Source organism: Podarcis vaucheri (assembly GCF_965113315.1).
Source record: "Podarcis vaucheri genome assembly, chromosome: 15".
Taxonomy (NCBI): domain Eukaryota; kingdom Metazoa; phylum Chordata; class Lepidosauria; order Squamata; family Lacertidae; genus Podarcis; species Podarcis vaucheri.
In genome coordinates, this window is record NC_138753.1 from 14,586,220 (window position 1) to 14,603,332 (window position 17,113).

A 17,113-nucleotide genomic window follows, 5' to 3' on the forward strand; every position below is an offset into this window, starting at 1 on the left:
GTTGGAGTCCAACAACATCTCAAAGGCACCACCTCGCATGCTCCTGCTTTAAGGCTACTGAAAGCAAAGGAGAAGGCTTTGTTTTACCTTTAATAGGTGGGTGGATGGGTGGACTTTGCTAGGTGCAGCTTGTCATGATGTGATGGGAGAACATGCACAGGCCAAAATTCTCTCCTGTGTTCAGCCATCGGAGTCTTGTACTCCTTTTCCTCTGCTCATCTACCCAGTATCACATGAACAAAATATTCTGCTTCTACTGGTCCTTCCCCAGGTGTAAACCTATTGTTATGGGGCTGAGGCTGGGCTGGATGTCCTATTTTATTTTATTCAGAAATCTTTGAAATGCTTGATGCCATTGCCTGACTGAGAGGACCTTTTATACGCAACAAGGAAAGGGGAAAAAAGAAAGAAAACTCAAGAAAGAAATCCTATATTGTAGGTCCCATTTAATTCATAAAATCCTAGAGTTGGAAGGGATCCCCAGTGCAGGAATCGCCGCTAAATAATCCCTGACATATGGCCACCCAAACTCTGTTTGAAAAGACCCAGCGAAGGACAGTCCAGCAGCTTCCGAAGCAGTTCCCCGGCAGCTTATTAAGAGTCTAATATAAATAGGCAAAACAAAATTTAAAAATCCTTCCAGTAGCACCTTGTTGTTGTTTAGTCGTTTAGTAGTGTCCGACTCTTTGTGACCCCATGGACCAGAGCATGCCAGGCACTCCTGTCTTCCACTACCTCCCGCAGTTTGGTCAAACTAATGCTGGTAGCTTCGAGAACACTGTCCAACCATCTCATCCTCTGTCGTCCCCTTCTCCTTGTGCCCTCCATCTTTCCCAGCATCAGGGTCTTTTCCAGGGAGTCTTCTCTTCTCATGAGGTGGCCAAAGTATTGGAGCCTCAGCTTCAGGATCTGTCCTTCCAGTGAGCACTCAGGGCTGATTTCCTTAAGAACGGAGAGGTTTGATCTTCTTGCAGTCCATGGGACTCTCAAGAGTCTCCTCCAGCACCATAATTCAAAAGCATCAATTCTTCTGCGATTATTGGTATTGTTATACCAATATGGTATTGCTATATTATTGGTATTGTTATTGGTATGAGCCTTCCTATTCTTCAGGTATCTGACAAAGTGTGCATGCACACGAAAGCTCATACCAGTAACAAACTTAGTTGGTCTCTAAGGTGCTACTGGAAGGATTTTTTTTATTTTGTTTCGACTACAGCCGACCAACCTGTAACTATAACTAGGCAAGAAAGCATTGTGCTGTCACTTCCACGACAAGCCGGCAGGTGGGGCTAAAGCGCAATACTTGGTGGTCTTGAAGGAGAAAGAACTGGCCACTCTAGGAATAAAGCAGGAAATAGAGCTGCAAAGAAGGCGCTCAGTTTGCATTCATGGGGTAAGTGAGAGCCGAAGTTTTTGGAGATGCAGGAAGGGAAGGTCTTTTTCTGGGGCTCCGGTTTTACAGGCAGTTGCAGCTTTGCACGTCATCCCGCCAGCTGCATGCCAGCAACTTTAAGGCAGGGGTCTCTCCCAGCCCTACCTGGGATGCTGAGGACTTAAACCTGGGACCTTCCCAAGTCAAATGTCTTGCCACTGAGTTAAGAGACCAGTCCTCATTGTTCCAAGTCAAAGGCTGATTTAAACAGGAGCATGGAAAGCTACCTTATACCATGTCAGGCCATTGGTCCATCTAGCTCAGCATTGTCTACACTGACTGGCAGCAGCTCCCAGGGAATTCAGGTAGCGGTTCTCACACAGCTTTGTGCTGGTGATTGAACCTGCAACCTTCGCAAAAGCACGCTTTAAAACACACCAGGGCACGCATTAAGCCTATGTGCTAAAGTAGTAGAGATATAGTAATGCTGCCAAGTTGTTAATGCTGCAAGTTGTTTTAAATTGCTTTTAACGCTACAACCCACTCTGGGACTTTAGGATGAAAGGTGGGCAATAAATAACACACACAAACACAACATCAGCGTAAGGCACAAGTCAACAACCACAGGAAAAAAGCAGTGGTCTCATTCTGTATAAAGCAGCTTCTCATAGTAGGTTGCTGAGGATTTGTCCTTGCTTGTGGCTCTAGAATAACAACAACAACAATTATTTATACCCTGCCCATCTGGCTGGGTTTCCCCAGCCACTCTGGGCAGCTCCCAACAGAACATTAAAAGACATTAAAACATTAATTAATTAAAACATTTAATTAAAACATTAAAACACATTAAAAGCTCCAACATTAAAAGCTTCACTAAACAGGGCTGCTTTCAGATGTCTTCTAAAAGTCAGATAGTTATTTTTCCTTGACATCTGATGGGACAGCGTTCCACAAGATGGGCACCACTACCAAGAAGGCCCTCTGCCTAGTTCATAGAAGAATCATAGAAACATAGAGGTGGAAGGAACCACGAGGATCACCTAGTTCAACCCCCTGCAGTTCTACTGACTGAGCTTTCTCTCCAGATACTCAGGCCTCTTGCTGTCCCCCCACCTAGGTTTTCACACCAGCCATGATCCTCCGTGCGGGGCTGTGTCCTGGGCTCACGCCTGAGATGCTCCAGCATCTGAAGACCAGCGGCATCAAAACAGGTCAAGACTAGACTTCCTTTAGCTGGTTTTGGGGTGGGTGCGTAGGAATGAGAAGGCTCTCTGTTCCGTATCTTGGGGGTGGGGATGGAGGAGGCCTTTGAAGCTTCTGGGCAGTTATTACCATGATTTGTGTCTTGTCTTTGCAGAGATGTTGTTGGGCTCCAACTCCCATCAGCCAGTATGGGCAGGAACCTGTGATGGGAGTTGGGTGTCCAATGACATCAGGAAGGCCACAGGTTCCCTGTTTCTGATTCATTCAGCAAAGAGTGCGGCTTTTGAAGAAAGCCCAGTGACTAAATCTGATAGCTCCCTGCCTGAAAAAGCTTCCAATATGATATTTTTTTAAAAAATAAATAAATTACAGTGCAGTGTGTGAAGGGCGGGGGTTGGAAAAGGAGAAGGACATAAGAGGAATCCTGATAAATTGGACCAAAGACCCAATTCCCAGCTGGATCCTCTAGGAAGCCCATGAGCATGTTATGGTTATGGTGGCAATAGCCATCTCCCGGGGTTTGTTTCTCGAAAGTAATAGTATACAATCCCCAGAGTGGTTTCACAATCCATCCCTCTTCATGGGGTTCTTTGGGAAATTGTTTCTCTAGGAATACTGGTTTCATGACAACCCTTTTAGCACCCTTCACGAACTACAGCTCCCAGGATCCTCCAGGGAAAAGCCATGACTGTTAAAAGTGGTATCACAGTGCTTTCAAAGTATGGGGTGAATGTGGCCTAAGTACAACACACACTGTTTTGGGGTGGGGCATGGCAGCCCCTGGAACGCTACTGGCTCCTCTTATTCAAATCATAAATAGCACCATAAAGTGCTATTATACCACTTTAAGCAAACATGGGTTCCCTCAATGAATCATTGGAGCTGTCTTTTGCTGAGGGCTCTGAGAGTTGTTAAAAGACAACTCTCCACAAAGAGTGTTCCTCCTCAAAGAGTGCCAAATTCTCAGAGCTCCCTGTGAAGAGACATTGTTAAACCACTCTGATGAAGTCTTAGTACCTGTAAGAAACTACAGTTCCCAGAATCCTTTGAGGGAAGCCATGGCTGTTTAAAGTGGTGTCGTAGCACTTTAAATATACAGTGCAAATGTGGCCTAAAGTGTTTGCACTACATTTCTTACGGTCTGGTTTCCAGCTGCTGACTATTTCTGTGTCCTGCCCCCCCACCCCAAACATTTTGCAGTGGAAGATCTTGTTTCATCAGATCTGGAGGAAATTGCCCAGAAGTGTTCGTTGTCGTACAAGGTGAGTACATAAGAAGCTGCCTTATCCTGAATCAGGCCATTGCTCCACCTCACTCTATACTGCCGGCATCGACTGGTGGCAGCTTTCCAAGATTTCAGGGGACACCCCCAGCCCTACCTGGAGATGCTGGGGTCCGAGTCTGGGACCTTCTGCATCCAAAGCAGGTGTTCTGTCACTGAGTTAAGAGTTTAGTCTTCATGTTTCCAAGTCAAGGGCTCAGTTGAATAAGAACATCGGAAGCTGCCTTGAAGTGATTCCTACCCTTGGGTCCATCTAGCTCAGTACGGTCTACACTGACTGGCAGCAATGGCTCTCCCAGGATTTCAGGCAGGAAGTCTCTCCTAACCTCACCTGGTGACGCTACCGGGGATTGAACCTGCAACTTTCTGCATGAAAAGCAGGTGCTATATCACTTATCTATAACCCTTCACCAGGTCTTTTCAGATGGTTTTGACAATGTTTTATTGCTCAGTACACACAAAACAAGTAGCAATTCTTCTCTTGTTTCCCAACAAAGCAAGAGTTGAACGAAGATCTCTCTGCCAAGGCTAGAGAAATTCTTATTCATATCATCATTATTACCATTGTTTATTATCACCACCACACCTTTTTCTGTGCTGCTTTTCAGATGGCTTATTTAGGGGAAAGTAAATAGCGAAAAGTTTTTTTCTCCCTCTCTCATAACACTGAAACTCTTGGACATTCAATCTGGCTGAATGTTGGAAGATTCAGGGCAGATAAAGTCCTTCTCCGTGAAGTGCATAGTTACACTACAGAACTCCCTCCCACATGAGACAGGGATTGCAACTAAAAGAGGGTCGGACAAATTAAGGCTACCAATGACTACTTGCCACAATGGTTATGCTGTACCTCCACTGTCAGGCATGGTTTGCCACGGGGTATAAAAACAGTAAATAGAGTAAATAAATATAAATAAATGATGGTAGTGGAGGGTTAGTTTCCAGACTTGGCCTTGACTTATTCTGCTTTCTCCTCAGGCCTTAGCTGCAGTAAGGCGTATCTTGCTGGCCCAGTTTGCCTCATTCCCTGTCAATGGGGCAGACCTCTACGAAGAGCTCAAAAACACCACCGCCATCTTGTCTACCGGGAGCAAAAGGCAAGAGCAGACCCCGTCAACTCCTTTACTGGACCTTTCTCTCTAATGTCCAATGTAAAATAGACAGGGCTTTCACCACAGAGATGTCAAGGGATAGAGTGGGGCAACTCTACATCTACAGTGGTACCTCGGGTTACATACGCTTCAGGTTACATACGCTTCAGGTTACAGATTCCGCTAAGCCAGAAATAGTATCTCGGGTTAAGAACTTTGCTTCAGGATGAGAACAGAAATCATGCTCCGGCGGCGTGACTGCAGCAGGAGGCCCCATTAGCTAAAGTGGTGCTTCAGGTTAAGAACAGTTTCAGGTTAAGAATGGACCTCCAGAACGAACTAAGTACTTAACCCGAGGTACCACTGTACTGAGAATTGTGCCTTGTGGCATATTTCCTTTTTCCAAATACGCACCAGGATTTGAGGCTTCATGTGAGCTCTGTGGAATGGGGACGCTGTGGTCTAAACCACTGAGCCTCTTGGGCAGTTCGAATCCCTGCAACGGGGTGAGCTCCCATTGCTCTGTCCCAGCTTCTGCCAACCTAGCTGTTTGAAAGCACGCCAGTGCAATTAGATAAATAGGTACCGTTGCAGCAGGAAGGTAAACAGCATATCTATGTGCTCTGGCTTCCATCAACGGTATCCCGTTGCACCAGAAGCAGTTTAGTCATGCTGGCCACATGACCCAGAAAGTTGTCTGCGGACAAACACCATCTCCCTTGGCCTGAAAAGCGAGATGAGCACCACAACCCCATAGTCACCTTTGACTGGACTTGACCGCCCAGGGGTTCTTTATCTTTACCTGTGCCATGGGGGCCCAAGCCTAACTTCCTGCGGACCTTGGGAGATGGTGATCTGCTCTTGTTTCCTGGACCACCTCTCTGGGACTCCCTTCCTCTTCTGTCTTGTCTGTGAGAGAGGGATGCCAAGGCATTCATTTCTCTTCCTGAGGGCCAGATAGTGAGGCCTGGTGGGATGCTCATGGCCCATGGGCCTGAGATTCCTGGCCCATGTGAGAGTCGATTTGCAATGGGGCCATGTTCAAGGTATCACTATTATTGAGGAGATTCTGATGAAACCTTAGGAAGAACTTTCTGAGTGCAGGAGCTGTTTGACAATGGAACAGACTAACTGAGAAGGTGGCGGGCTCTCTTTTGTTGTAGGCACCGGTATTTAAACAGAAACTGGGTGGCCTTCTGTCAGGGATTCTTTTGCTGTGGTTCTTGTGTTGCAGAGGCCTGGACTGGATGACCCTTGTTCTGCCTTCTAACTCTATGCTTCTACGATTCTATTTCCCTATTCTGATTATTTTTTCTTTTCCCCTTCCCATCGCTGTTCAAGCTTGGACAAGCTCCTGGACTCTGGCTTGTACACTGGGGAGGTGACCGAGCTTGTGGGGGCTCCTGGAGCCGGCAAAACTCAGGTGAGTGGGGGGAATCCAGCAACTGAGGTCACTGGAGTCACTGTGGCTGTTCTGGTTGAAAAGAGCTCTCAAAGCAGTTTAAAAGAATAAAATGATCGAAGAGAAGAATGGTCAACAATAATGGAAGACCTTCGAAAAGTTGAAATAGCAATAGGCTAAGCTTGCCTAAACAAAAATGTGTTTAGAAAGTGCAATATCAATAGGCAGGGATTTCCATGATGATGATGATGAATGATGTTGGCTGGGGCTGGTGGGAGTTCAACTCACACCTGGAGCTTTTCCAGTTTTGGAAATGACATTGGTGGTGATTGTGCTTTGTAGAAGGCATCTCAAAAGGTCCTCTAGCCCAACTCAGCTTCTGTGCGCGCTCTCTCTCTCTCTCTCCATATTTCTAGGTGTGTCTCAACATAGCTGCAAACGTCTCCCACAGCCTCAAGCAGAACCTTCTGTACATTGACTCCACAGGGGGCTTCACAGCCACCCGTTTGCTGCAGCTCCTTCAACTGAGGACCGAGGATGAGCAGGAGCAGGTTAGCGTGAGCCAAAGATGACAAAGGGACTGTTGTGGCCTCTTTATATTATTGCATTTAGTTATATTTTGTTTTTTTCAATTCCTCTTAACATAATAAAAATTAGATAGAAACAAAACGAGGGGTTGGCATCCATCTAAGTTTTACATAGAGTAGACCCATTGAAATTAATAGATCTCAACCATATTCATTCATTTCAGTGGGGCTACTCTCAAAACCAAGATGTGCTCTCCCAAGCCCATATCTGCAGCACATTGGCACTCCTGTCTTAGCAACGTCTGTGCTGACTTGGAAGATGGCATGATCCCCAAGGACATGATCTATGGGAAACTGGCTTCAGGCACCAGGCCTGTTGGCGGACCAACTCTGCTTTTACAAAGATGTCTGCAAATGTGGCATGAAGGCTGGCCACATCAGCCTCAGCCATGTGGGAATCCCTTGCAAACCACCACAATGCCTGGAGACATACTGCTGTGGCTGTAGAGACCAACAGGGAGAGACATGTTTTGTTGCAGCTGGGGCAGAGGAGGGAGTCCGGTTGGGCTGCTGCTGCCGATGCACCACGGCGTTTCTTCTGTCTGTGCTCCCCCAGTGGTCATTCCTCCTCTGGATGCATGACCCAACTGTATGAATCATAGAATCATAGAATCATGATAGCCATGTTCAAATATATAAAAGGATGTCACATAGAGGAGGGAGAAAGGTTGTTTTCTGCTGCTCCAGAGAAGCGGACACGGAGCAATGGATTCAAACTACAAGAAAGAAGATTCCACCTAAACATTCGGAAGAACTTCCTGACAGTAAGAGCTGTTCGACAGTGGAATTTGCTGCCAAGGAGTGTGGTGGAGTCTCCTTCTTTGGAGGTCTTTAAGCAGAGGCTTGACAACCATATGTCAGGAGTGCTCTGATGGTGTTTCCTGCTTGGCAGGGGGTTGGACTCGATGGCCCTTGTGGTCTCTTCCAACTCTATGATTCTATGATTCATACAGTTGGGTCATGCATCCAGAGGAGGAATGACCACTGGGGGAGCACAGACAGAAGAAACGCCGTGGTGCATCTGCAGCAGCCCAACTGGACTCCCTCCTCTGCCCCAGCTGCAACAAAACATGTCTCTCCCTGTTGGTCTCTACAGCCACAGCAGTCGCTGCAACCATCCAATGGTTTGACTTCACCCCCCCAAGACACACTCCTTCATGGTCTCGCAAGACAGACGGCTGCCAACAACTCTGAGCAGCACTAATGTTGGGTACAGCCCTGTATGTTTTTTGTAAACATACTTTGAGTTTGTGGTTCCCCTCCCAATTTAGTGGTATTTATAAACATGTTACAAATAATGCAGAGAATGAGACGCATTCTTGGCTGTGTCTGCCTTAACAGCTTTCCCTCCCTGTACCCGTAGGCAGAGGCTTTGCAGAGGGTCCAGGTCATCCGTGCCTTTAACGCCTATAAAATGCTGGACGCATTGCAAGAGTTCCGCAGCAGTGCAGCCCACCAGGTGAGCTTTCTCCAATGCTCCCCTGCTTGCAGGACGCTCCATTGATTTCCATCTCTAGAGCTCAAGCTGTTGCATCATATTACCCTGGAAATCCCCAACGTGTTTGAGTGTGTGTGAATGAGTGGCTTTCTGCACATGGTCAGCTATACCCTTCCCTGTTCTCAACTTGCATCTTTTGGGAGCGGGGCAGGGGGAAGTCCTGGCACAGAGAGCACACATTGCAGAGCGGAGTCATCAATCTTAATTTAAGCTGTGCACCACCCCCAGATCCTGTTACCACCTCTTTTCTCCTGTCCTTTGGGTTCTGCTATCCAGGACTATTGCAGTGGCTAATTTGCTGAATGCAAAATTAATTTCTGTGCCAGAAAACAAATGATTTCCTTGCAGTTTTCTGAGCTCTGAGATTTTCCGGGGGCAGAAGTCCTGGATTTCCTTGGTGGGGAGCCAAGGTAATCCCTTGTGGGATGTGCGCAGAGGAAGGCAACCAAGATGATGAAGAGTCTGGAAACCAAGCCTTGTGAGGAATAGTTGAGAGAGTTGGGCATATTTAGCCTGGATAAGAGAAGACTGAGTGGTGATATGATAGCCGTCTACAAATATCTGAAGGGCTGTTGCATGGAAGATGGAGCAAGCTTGTTTTCTGCTGCTCCAGAGGGAAGGACCTGAACCCAATGGATTCAGATGGTAAGAAAGCAGATTCCAACTAAACTTCAGGAAGAATTTTCTGGCAGGAAGAGCTGTTCAGCAGTGGAACAGATTGCCTTGGAGGGTGGTGGACTCTCTTCATTGGAGGTTTTTAAACCAAAGTGGGATGTCTGTCTGTCAGGGATTCATTAGCTGGATTTCCTGCATTGTGTGTGTGGTTGGACTAGATGACATTGAGGTTCCTTCGGGCTCTGCAATTCTATGATTCTGCAACTGTGGCCTACTGTTAATTTGCCCTGCTTCATTGTTGGTGCCTCGGCTGCGGAGGGCGGGATACAAATAAATAATAATAATAATAATAATAATAATAATAATAATAATAATTATTCTCTGCGCATTCTCCCTCAGGTGGTCAGTGCATCTGGGCCAGTGAAAGTTCTGGTGATTGATTCCATCTCCGCTGTTGTTTACCCTCTTTTGGGAAGTCGGCAGCCTGACGGTAAGCAGCAATTCCACCCCTGTGTCTCAGCAGGCACTCGCCTGTTCCAAGTTAAGGGGTTCCGCAGAGGACAGCCCCCCCAAATCTTGCTGTTGGGTTTGTCTTATAAACCAGAGATGGGGAACCTGTGGAACTCCAGCTGCTGTTGAGAGGTTTCACAATCAATCCCTCTTCCCAGGGAACTCTGGGAACTGTACCCCTGTGAGGGGAATACGGGGTCTCCTAACAACTCTCAGCACCTTTGACAAACTCAGTTCCCAGAATTCTTTGGGGGAAGCCGTGACTGTTTTACAGTATTGTAGCGCTTTAAACGTATGGTGCGATGGTGGCCTGAAATATTCCTGCCACTGCTGCGTGCGGTGGAGGTGCGTTGGGGGTGGGGAGAAGCTCCAAAAGCTGATGAGCACATTTCTCCTGATTGGTTGAAAACCACTTGCTCCCACGGAGAAGAAACAGCAGTTAATGGCAAACTTGGGAGGACCACGTCTCTGTCTTTCCTGCAGGCATGGCCCTCATGATGCATTTGGCGTGGGAGGTGAAAACGCTCGCCAGAGAGCTTGGAATGGCTGTCGTGGTAAGTGGTTGAGAGCAGCCACTAGACACCCCCTTTTTAAAAACTTTGCCCCTGCTGATTGCATAGGAGAAGAAGGGGCTGTACATCAGTGGTTCCCTAACCTTTCTGGGCCACCGCCTCCTTGGTTCCCCATAAACTCATCCCCAATGCCCCCTAGCCAGGGTCGTATAGTTAGAGTGTCAGACTAGGACCTGGAAGGCTGGGGTTCAAATTCTGACACAAGCAGGAAGCCCTGCCCCCAAATCATCATCAACCTTTATTACGGTCCAAAGACCCAACAAATCATTACAAAGCAATACATAATTCATACAGCCTACCTCCAGGTTAAACAAGCATTTCGTTCAAAATATAAGGATCATTGGTTCTTGCAACCACCGATAATAACTTGGCCACTGCTAATGTTCTAGCATTTGTCCAGTCTTCCCATAGGAACCTGACATAGTGAGCCTCTGATTTTCCCAGGAAAGGTACCAGCAAGGGTAATATCAGTTCAGCCCTGGCTTGCTCATATTTTGCACAGTGCAACAAAATATGTTTTATGGAATCGATGTCTTGAGCACATGAGCAAAGTCTGTCCTGGTAGGGAACTCCTCTCAACCTGCCATCCAACACTGCAGAAGGAAAGACGTTTAGTCTGGCTTTGGTGAAAAGCCTTCACCAAATTTGGTGCTGTCAGGTTTTTAATGTAAGATGTTAACTTAAAGACATGCCCATATTGTACTCCTACTGCCAGCAGACTACAGATTGCGTGTGATTGAGATCACAAGTCACTGTGTGCATTATCCCATAATCTTTGCTTTAACGTCTTTAGGGTGCCTTCATAACCCAGGTAATACAGTTGGGGGGGGTGACAGACCAATAGAGTGTTGCGTATTCCACGCGGCGTTTTCAGCGAAACACTAAGAGTTCCAGGTTTTTCAGTGCAGTCCTTTTTTAATGTGAGCTATATACAGGCATTTACAAAAGAAACAGTCCATACAGAGTACTTACAAACGAATACCGTATTTTTCGCCCTATAGGACGCACCGGCCCATAGGACGCACCTAGATTTGGGGGGGGATAAAGGAAAAAAATTTATTCCCCCCCCAGGCGCGGGGCTGGGGAAGCTCGGGCTTTGGCAGCTTTGGCATCGCTCTGGGAGCTTGTGGCGCTGGGAGCAGGGAAAGCGGAGCTTCCCCCTCCCCCAGCCCCCAGAACAGGACCCAGAGCGATGCCGAAGCTGCTCCTGAAGCCTGGAGAGCAAGAGGGGTCGGTGCGCACCAACCCCTCTCGCTCTCCAGGCTTCAGCGAAAGCCTGCATTCGCCCCATAGGACGCACACACATTTCCCCTTCATTTTTGGAGGGGAAAAAGTACATCCTATAGGGCGAAAAATACGGTACTCTCCACCACAGCACCACCACACTACAGCACAACCACCACACCCCCTGTTAAACAGGCTTTCCTTTTTAAAACAGGTGATAGCCAATTACACTAATCACACTCCTGCTGAGTCACTCTGACCCAGCAGAGTATTGCATCATCCTGTTGAAGCCTGCAGACTTATCCAGTATCCTGCAAATCCCAACATAGAGGTGGCTTTTTAGCCATGGTTTTCTGCCATTTGCTGACAAATTGCTCATTGGTCAGGTATTGGTACAAACCCTTCCCTAGATCAAACACTGAAATCCTGAGCCAATGTTTTAGGGCAGCCCACCACGCTTTAGTTGACATTGGGCGTTCACCAGCTACTAACAGAAGTATGGAGTTGGGGACACAGTTGGGAACCTGAAGCAGAGATCGTAGAAATTTTGCCTGAAAGCCATCTAGTTTTGGCAGGTCCCCATTATGCCCCCAAATAATTCAGGTTTCTGGTTGAGTGGGAATTTTTCATCATTCTAGAATGGGGGGGGGGGGGCCTTGTACAGCAGACCCAAAAAGGGTTTGCGCAGCTAATTACTCTGAAAGGGAAATGAAAGAGGACTAAAACCTGCCACTCTGTTTCCAGCTGACAAATCACGTGACCAGAGACAGTGGCAATGGCCATCTCAAACCAGCACTGGGTCGCTCGTGGAGTTTTGTGCCCAGCACCCGGGTGCTGTTGGAGGACAGCAAGGAATCTTGCGGGGGAACTGGCACCTCCCGAATTGCGTCCTTGACAAAATGTCCTCGGCAGGTGAGAACTTGGGGAGGACATGCATGCCCCTGTATCCCTAGATTAAGGTAATGTGGAATCATGGGGTAGGCAATTTCATATGATCTAGCAATTGCAATTGTAGATGACCTAGCACTGGTCTGGGCTTTTAAAGGGTGTTTTAGAGCATCTGTACCTGGATTTTCAGCCAAAAAGAACCTCCCAGAGTGGCTTACATACAAACAACTGAAAATGAGGCAATTCCTGCCTGCAGGCTGATGGTCCGAAAGACAGTCTGAAAGGAGGAGGGAGGATTAGGAAAAAAGGAAATGTGGGTGCCTGTTCTAAAAGAATAGCTGGAATGGTAGTGGTTCAGGGGCACAGCCTGATAGAGCTGCCTTTTCAGCAGACCTGATGGGATTTAAGAGGAAGCCAGGCCCTGCAGCTTCCGCTCCAGGAACCTTGCAGTCCTTCATTAGCACATTCCTCAGCTCTGCATAAAATAAGAGACTGATCCTTATATTCTGTCCTTTGTCTTTTGCAGCCTGTTGGGATTCGGGTAGATCTGGATCTGGGGAACTGGGAGCTGACAGAAGGTGCAGCATGATGTCAACTGGAGAGGGACCCTGATGGAAGATGCTAACGGAGGGGGCCCTGCCTCTTCAGCACAGCTGGCTCCCTTGCAGGATGAGGACCCCATAGGTGGAGACAGCAGGAGATGTCCTTCCTTGTTTTTCTATGTACTGACATTCTCCTGATTACTCGTGGAATAGCAGTAGGTGGCTACATTGCCATGCTATGGTTCCACTTGGCTGTAACTTAATGTGGATAAATTTCTGGTTTGAGAGGAATAAAAAGAAAAAAGAAATAGGATGGCCAATGTTGTTACTTCCAGGAAATGAGCCTCTGTGTTCTTATTCTTTGTTTTGCTGTGATATTGTTGCGTGGGCCCCAGTCTCCGAGTGGTGAGGGACCAGAGTTTGGTTTCCTTAGAATTAAGGTCAGTGTGTAGACTGTGGTGTCTTTAGAATACATAGTTTAATTTACACATAATATATAACCTGAGCATAGGATGGAGGGGCTCACAGCATTAATACCCCAACATATCTTTCCCCCCTATTAGGTTTCCAGGGAAGCCCCAAGTCACAGCCTTTGTGGTGCAGTGATTAAGCTGGTAGCACATTTGCAAAGCTAAGCAGGGTCTGGTATGGTATCAAATTGGATGGAGAACTGCATTTTGAGATTCCTGCATTGCAGGGAGTTTGACTAGATGACCCTTGGAGTCCCTTCCAAATCTACAATTCTGTGATCCTATTTTCTTCATATATTAATTAGTTCTCAGGGTCACGTGTATTTCTCAGCCACTGAACTCAAGACAGAACATGTGTCTCTCTGACTTCCAGCACCACCATCCATGTCCCGACCCCACTGCTCACCCCATTATTGTTCGCCATCTTAGGATGAAGTGGCTTCCAACCATGTCAGGTGAGAAAAGGCCCATCCATTTCTCACTGTGGCAACAGAGTTCACTGTTAATAGCAGTACTTAAATGGTCATCTGAGGCAATCACCATAAGAAATGAACTAGTCTGACTGGTTCATCAGATTCATTCTTCTACAGTCTATCCTCACAGATACAGGTATGCAAGTTTTGTAGGGGACCAGGGGCATCATCTAGACTGGACGCCCGCAATACTCATCACACTATTCTGAAATCTTGTTTTTGATCAGTGTGTTTAGGTTCCTCTGACCTCCTCTTTAGATAGTAATGTGTGTTCATGTATAGTGCATTAAGTTTGTATAAAAACAATGTTTGAATAGCTTTTTAAAGCTGGAATCACTTTTGTTGCACTAGGCTGTAGCAGCACAGAACAGGATAATGAAACTTAAGCCACATAGTAGGATGTACATAAACTCGCATAGAAAAAATATATCACTACGGTTTGCAATTAGTAAAATTAGCAATAAGGAATAATAAAATAAAATTAATAAAATTAAAACATTCATGTCAAAGCGCAAAACAGATAGACACGTATTCTTAAAATAAAACATGATATTTATTTAGTACAAAATGTAATACATGACATTAAAAGTGTTTGTGTGGGGTGGGGGAATGATCTCAAAAACTAACACCCTTTGGTTAATTTTTAGTGGATACTTACAGAGGAAAATAAGAGAGGTGGACAAGTGATAGTTAGCATTTTTTAAAAAAAATTAAATGAAAAATTGTTAGCAATCATTTAAAAAAATAAATTCTGAAAACCATCCCATCCCACCGCCCAAAGCGAGATTCGAAAACGTGGTTTGTCTTCGTTTCGTGGCGACTTTCGGCCTCCGCTCCGCTAGGGAGCGGCGAGGTGCACGCAGGCGTCCGCTTGGCGGTCCCTCTAGCCCCCAGACAGCCCTCGTCTCTATGGCTCACTGCTTGGCCGCCTTCTCTCATCCCAACCATAGAGAGTGGGGCGCGCGGAGGCGGAAGCCCGACGGGGCTTTCCGCTCTTCCCCAACGCTGCCCCGCCTCCCTCTCTCCCCACCCGTTGCCATGGGAGCGAGCGGCGCTGCCCAGGGAGGCCAGGCGGCGGCCGGAGGGGGCGGAGCCGTGCCGGCGGCCCGCCCTCTTCTCCATCTGGCTCAGTCAGTCGCAGCCCGGCCTTCGGCGAAGGAGGAAGCGCCGCGGAGGTAAGCAGGGGCTCCTCCCTTGGCCCGAAGGTAGAAGGAGGGGGGCAACGGAAAGAGTGGCGGGGGGAGGAGGCGGTGCCTGCTGGGCTATGAGAGAGAGATTGTATGGGGGGGGGCAGCTATGGGGCTGAAGTGTGGGAAGAAATAAGGGGGTGTGGCTTCTTTTGTGGGGGTCTGTTAGTGGCAGAAGCTTAATGGGGAGAGCCTTTTCCTTAATGACACCCAGTACTGGTGGTGGTGATGATGAAATGTGGACTTTATAGGGTAATAATATAGGGGGTGGGGCCCCTGCTTCTTAATGAGAGCAAGGTAAGTTGGTTGGGGGGCAGAGACTCCTGAGGTGAGAGATGCTTGTTATTACTACTAATACTACTATCATCATCATCATTATCAATACATTTATATACCATATTTTCTTCCAAGGCACTTGAAGGTGGTGGACATAGTTCTCCCCCTCCGCATTTTATCGTCACAACAACCCTGTGAGGTAGCTTAGACTAAGAGATACTGACCCAGTGAGCCCCATGGCCAAGTGGGAGGATTTGAAGCCTGGCCTCCGGGTAGTTCTAGTCCAGCACTCTAACCATTGCACCATACTTCTTTTTAAAGAGAGATCCAGTTTGGTGAGAGGAAGTGTGGAATCGATGGGGTTGCAAAGTAGATATATCGCTCAGGAGGTAGCGCATGAGAGGGCTGGCTGTGTGTTTGTTGTTGAGCACTGGCTCTTGTTTTGAAAGAGGGTCTGGGTGTTCATGGAGCGGGAAAGCAGAGGGGAGGCGGTTTCTTAACTGGAGGTTTGGGTTGTGGGGAGGCAGTTGAGTACAGTGGTACCTCGGATTAGGTACTTCTTTTTGGAGGTCCGTTCTCAACCTGAAACTGCACTTAACCTGAAGCACCACTTTAGCTAATGGGGCCTCACGCTGCCACCGCACGATTTCTGTTCTCATCCTGAAGCAAAGTTCTTAACCCAAGATACTATTTCTGGGTTAGTGGAGTCTGTAACCTGAAGCATCTGTAACCTGAGGTACCACTGTATTTTGCTGCAAAGTTTTGTTTGGGGGGAGGATCAGAGTTCACAGGGCTGGGTGCCTGTGCATGGGATGACAGTAGGAAGCACTTAACTGATAGAGGAGTACTGTCTAGTCCAGCATCCTGCTCAGGGTAGGGGAAGGGCAGTATCTCAGTGGTAGAACACATGCTTTGCATGCAGAAGGTCCCAGGTTCAGTCTCCGTTGGCATCTTCAGGTAGGGCTGGGGAAAGAATCCTGCCTGTCAGTCAGTGTAGACAGCATCTTCCTCTGATCTTCAGTGACCTTATTCCAAGTCAGACCCTTTTGTCTATCTCGCTTAGTATTGTTGACACTGACTGGCAGCAGCTCTCCAGGTTTTCAGGCAGAGGGGATTCTCAGTGCTAACTGGAGATGCCACTGGGCATTGAACATGGGGTCCTTCTGCATGCAGAGCAGATGCTCTGCTACTGAGTTATATCCCTTCCTAGGAACTGGGTTCATATCCCCCCCTATCTGTCACAAAGCTCACTGGGTCCCTTGGGGCTGGTTGATGTCTCCTATAGGCAAACCTACCCCACAGGAGCGTTGTGAGGATAAAATGGGGAGCAGGAAGAGCCATGTGCTGCCTGGAGGACAGGTAAGATATAAATGATAAAAAACTGGGGATAATAATAATATTTCCACTTTGGAGATACCATGGTTTGGGGGCAGTTGGGGAAGAGAGCAGAATTTGTAGGGCTGGGATTTTGGGAGCGGCAATGAGGAGGTTGTTAGTAGGGCAGGGAGGTTAATTGGAGCAGCAGCAAGAAGTTGAAGGGAGGTGGCTGTTGCTTCGTTAGAGAGGTGATTTTTTTTTTAGGTTGGCAGGTGGCTGTGGAGAATCTTTGGGGCAGAGTTGCAGCTATAGGAGAGGGATGGAGAGTCTCATGCATAGGACTCTCTGGGCCTTGCTGTCTGGTCCTTGGAACTCTCCCAAAGCTCTGCCCCCTCTTCCCAGGCCCCACCCCTCACTAGCCCTGCCTTGCACCCTCCTCCAGTGTTTTCCCCTGTTTGGAATGCTTCCTTGAACTCTGATCTAGTGCAACTCCCTGCAATGCTGGAACCACAGCTTAAGAATCCCTGACGGATGACTGACTAAACTCTTTTTAAAATCCTGTAGTGAAGGAGAGTCATAGACTCATAGAATTGTAAAGTTG

At 47.4% G+C, this 17,113-nt stretch overlaps 2 protein-coding genes across 3 annotated transcripts in view; both read left to right on the forward strand.

Moving 5' to 3' along the window:
* Window positions 1–1,302: 1,302 nt before the first annotated feature.
* On the forward strand, window positions 1,303–13,128 carry RAD51D (RAD51 paralog D). The gene is made up of 11 exons (XM_082201548.1): window positions 1,303–1,396; window positions 2,493–2,586; window positions 3,779–3,840; window positions 4,839–4,957; window positions 6,293–6,374; window positions 6,770–6,904; window positions 8,304–8,399; window positions 9,453–9,543; window positions 10,047–10,117; window positions 12,104–12,271; window positions 12,774–13,128. The coding sequence occupies exons 2-11, from the start codon at window positions 2,508–2,510 to the stop codon at window positions 12,834–12,836; spliced, it is 966 nt and encodes a 321-aa protein (XP_082057674.1). The 5' UTR covers window positions 1,303–1,396; window positions 2,493–2,507; the 3' UTR covers window positions 12,837–13,128.
* A 1,629-nt stretch (window positions 13,129–14,757) lies between these two features.
* RFFL (ring finger and FYVE like domain containing E3 ubiquitin protein ligase) overlaps window positions 14,758–17,113 on the forward strand; it is a 37,922-nt gene continuing 35,566 nt past the window's right edge. The window contains exons 1-2 of one of the 2 annotated variants that reach the window (XM_082201522.1): window positions 14,788–14,907; window positions 16,481–16,554. The gene's annotated coding sequence lies outside the window, so the exon portion shown is untranslated. Of the gene's footprint in view, window positions 14,908–16,480; window positions 16,555–17,113 lie in introns of both variants that reach the window. The other variant, XM_082201523.1, reaches the window with a different exon arrangement.

Bases quoted from the DNA above. Each gene is read 5' to 3' on its own strand.
- RAD51D (XM_082201548.1), top strand. From the start codon at position 2,508: ATGATCCTCCGTGCGGGGCTGTGTCCTGGGCTCACGCCTGAGATGCTC. The intron at 4,958-6,292 runs GCAAGAGCAGAC...TCGCTGTTCAAG, and splicing joins TTGTCTACCGGGAGCAAAAG to CTTGGACAAGCTCCTGGACT. The intron at 8,400-9,452 runs GTGAGCTTTCTC...ATTCTCCCTCAG, and splicing joins GCAGCAGTGCAGCCCACCAG to GTGGTCAGTGCATCTGGGCC.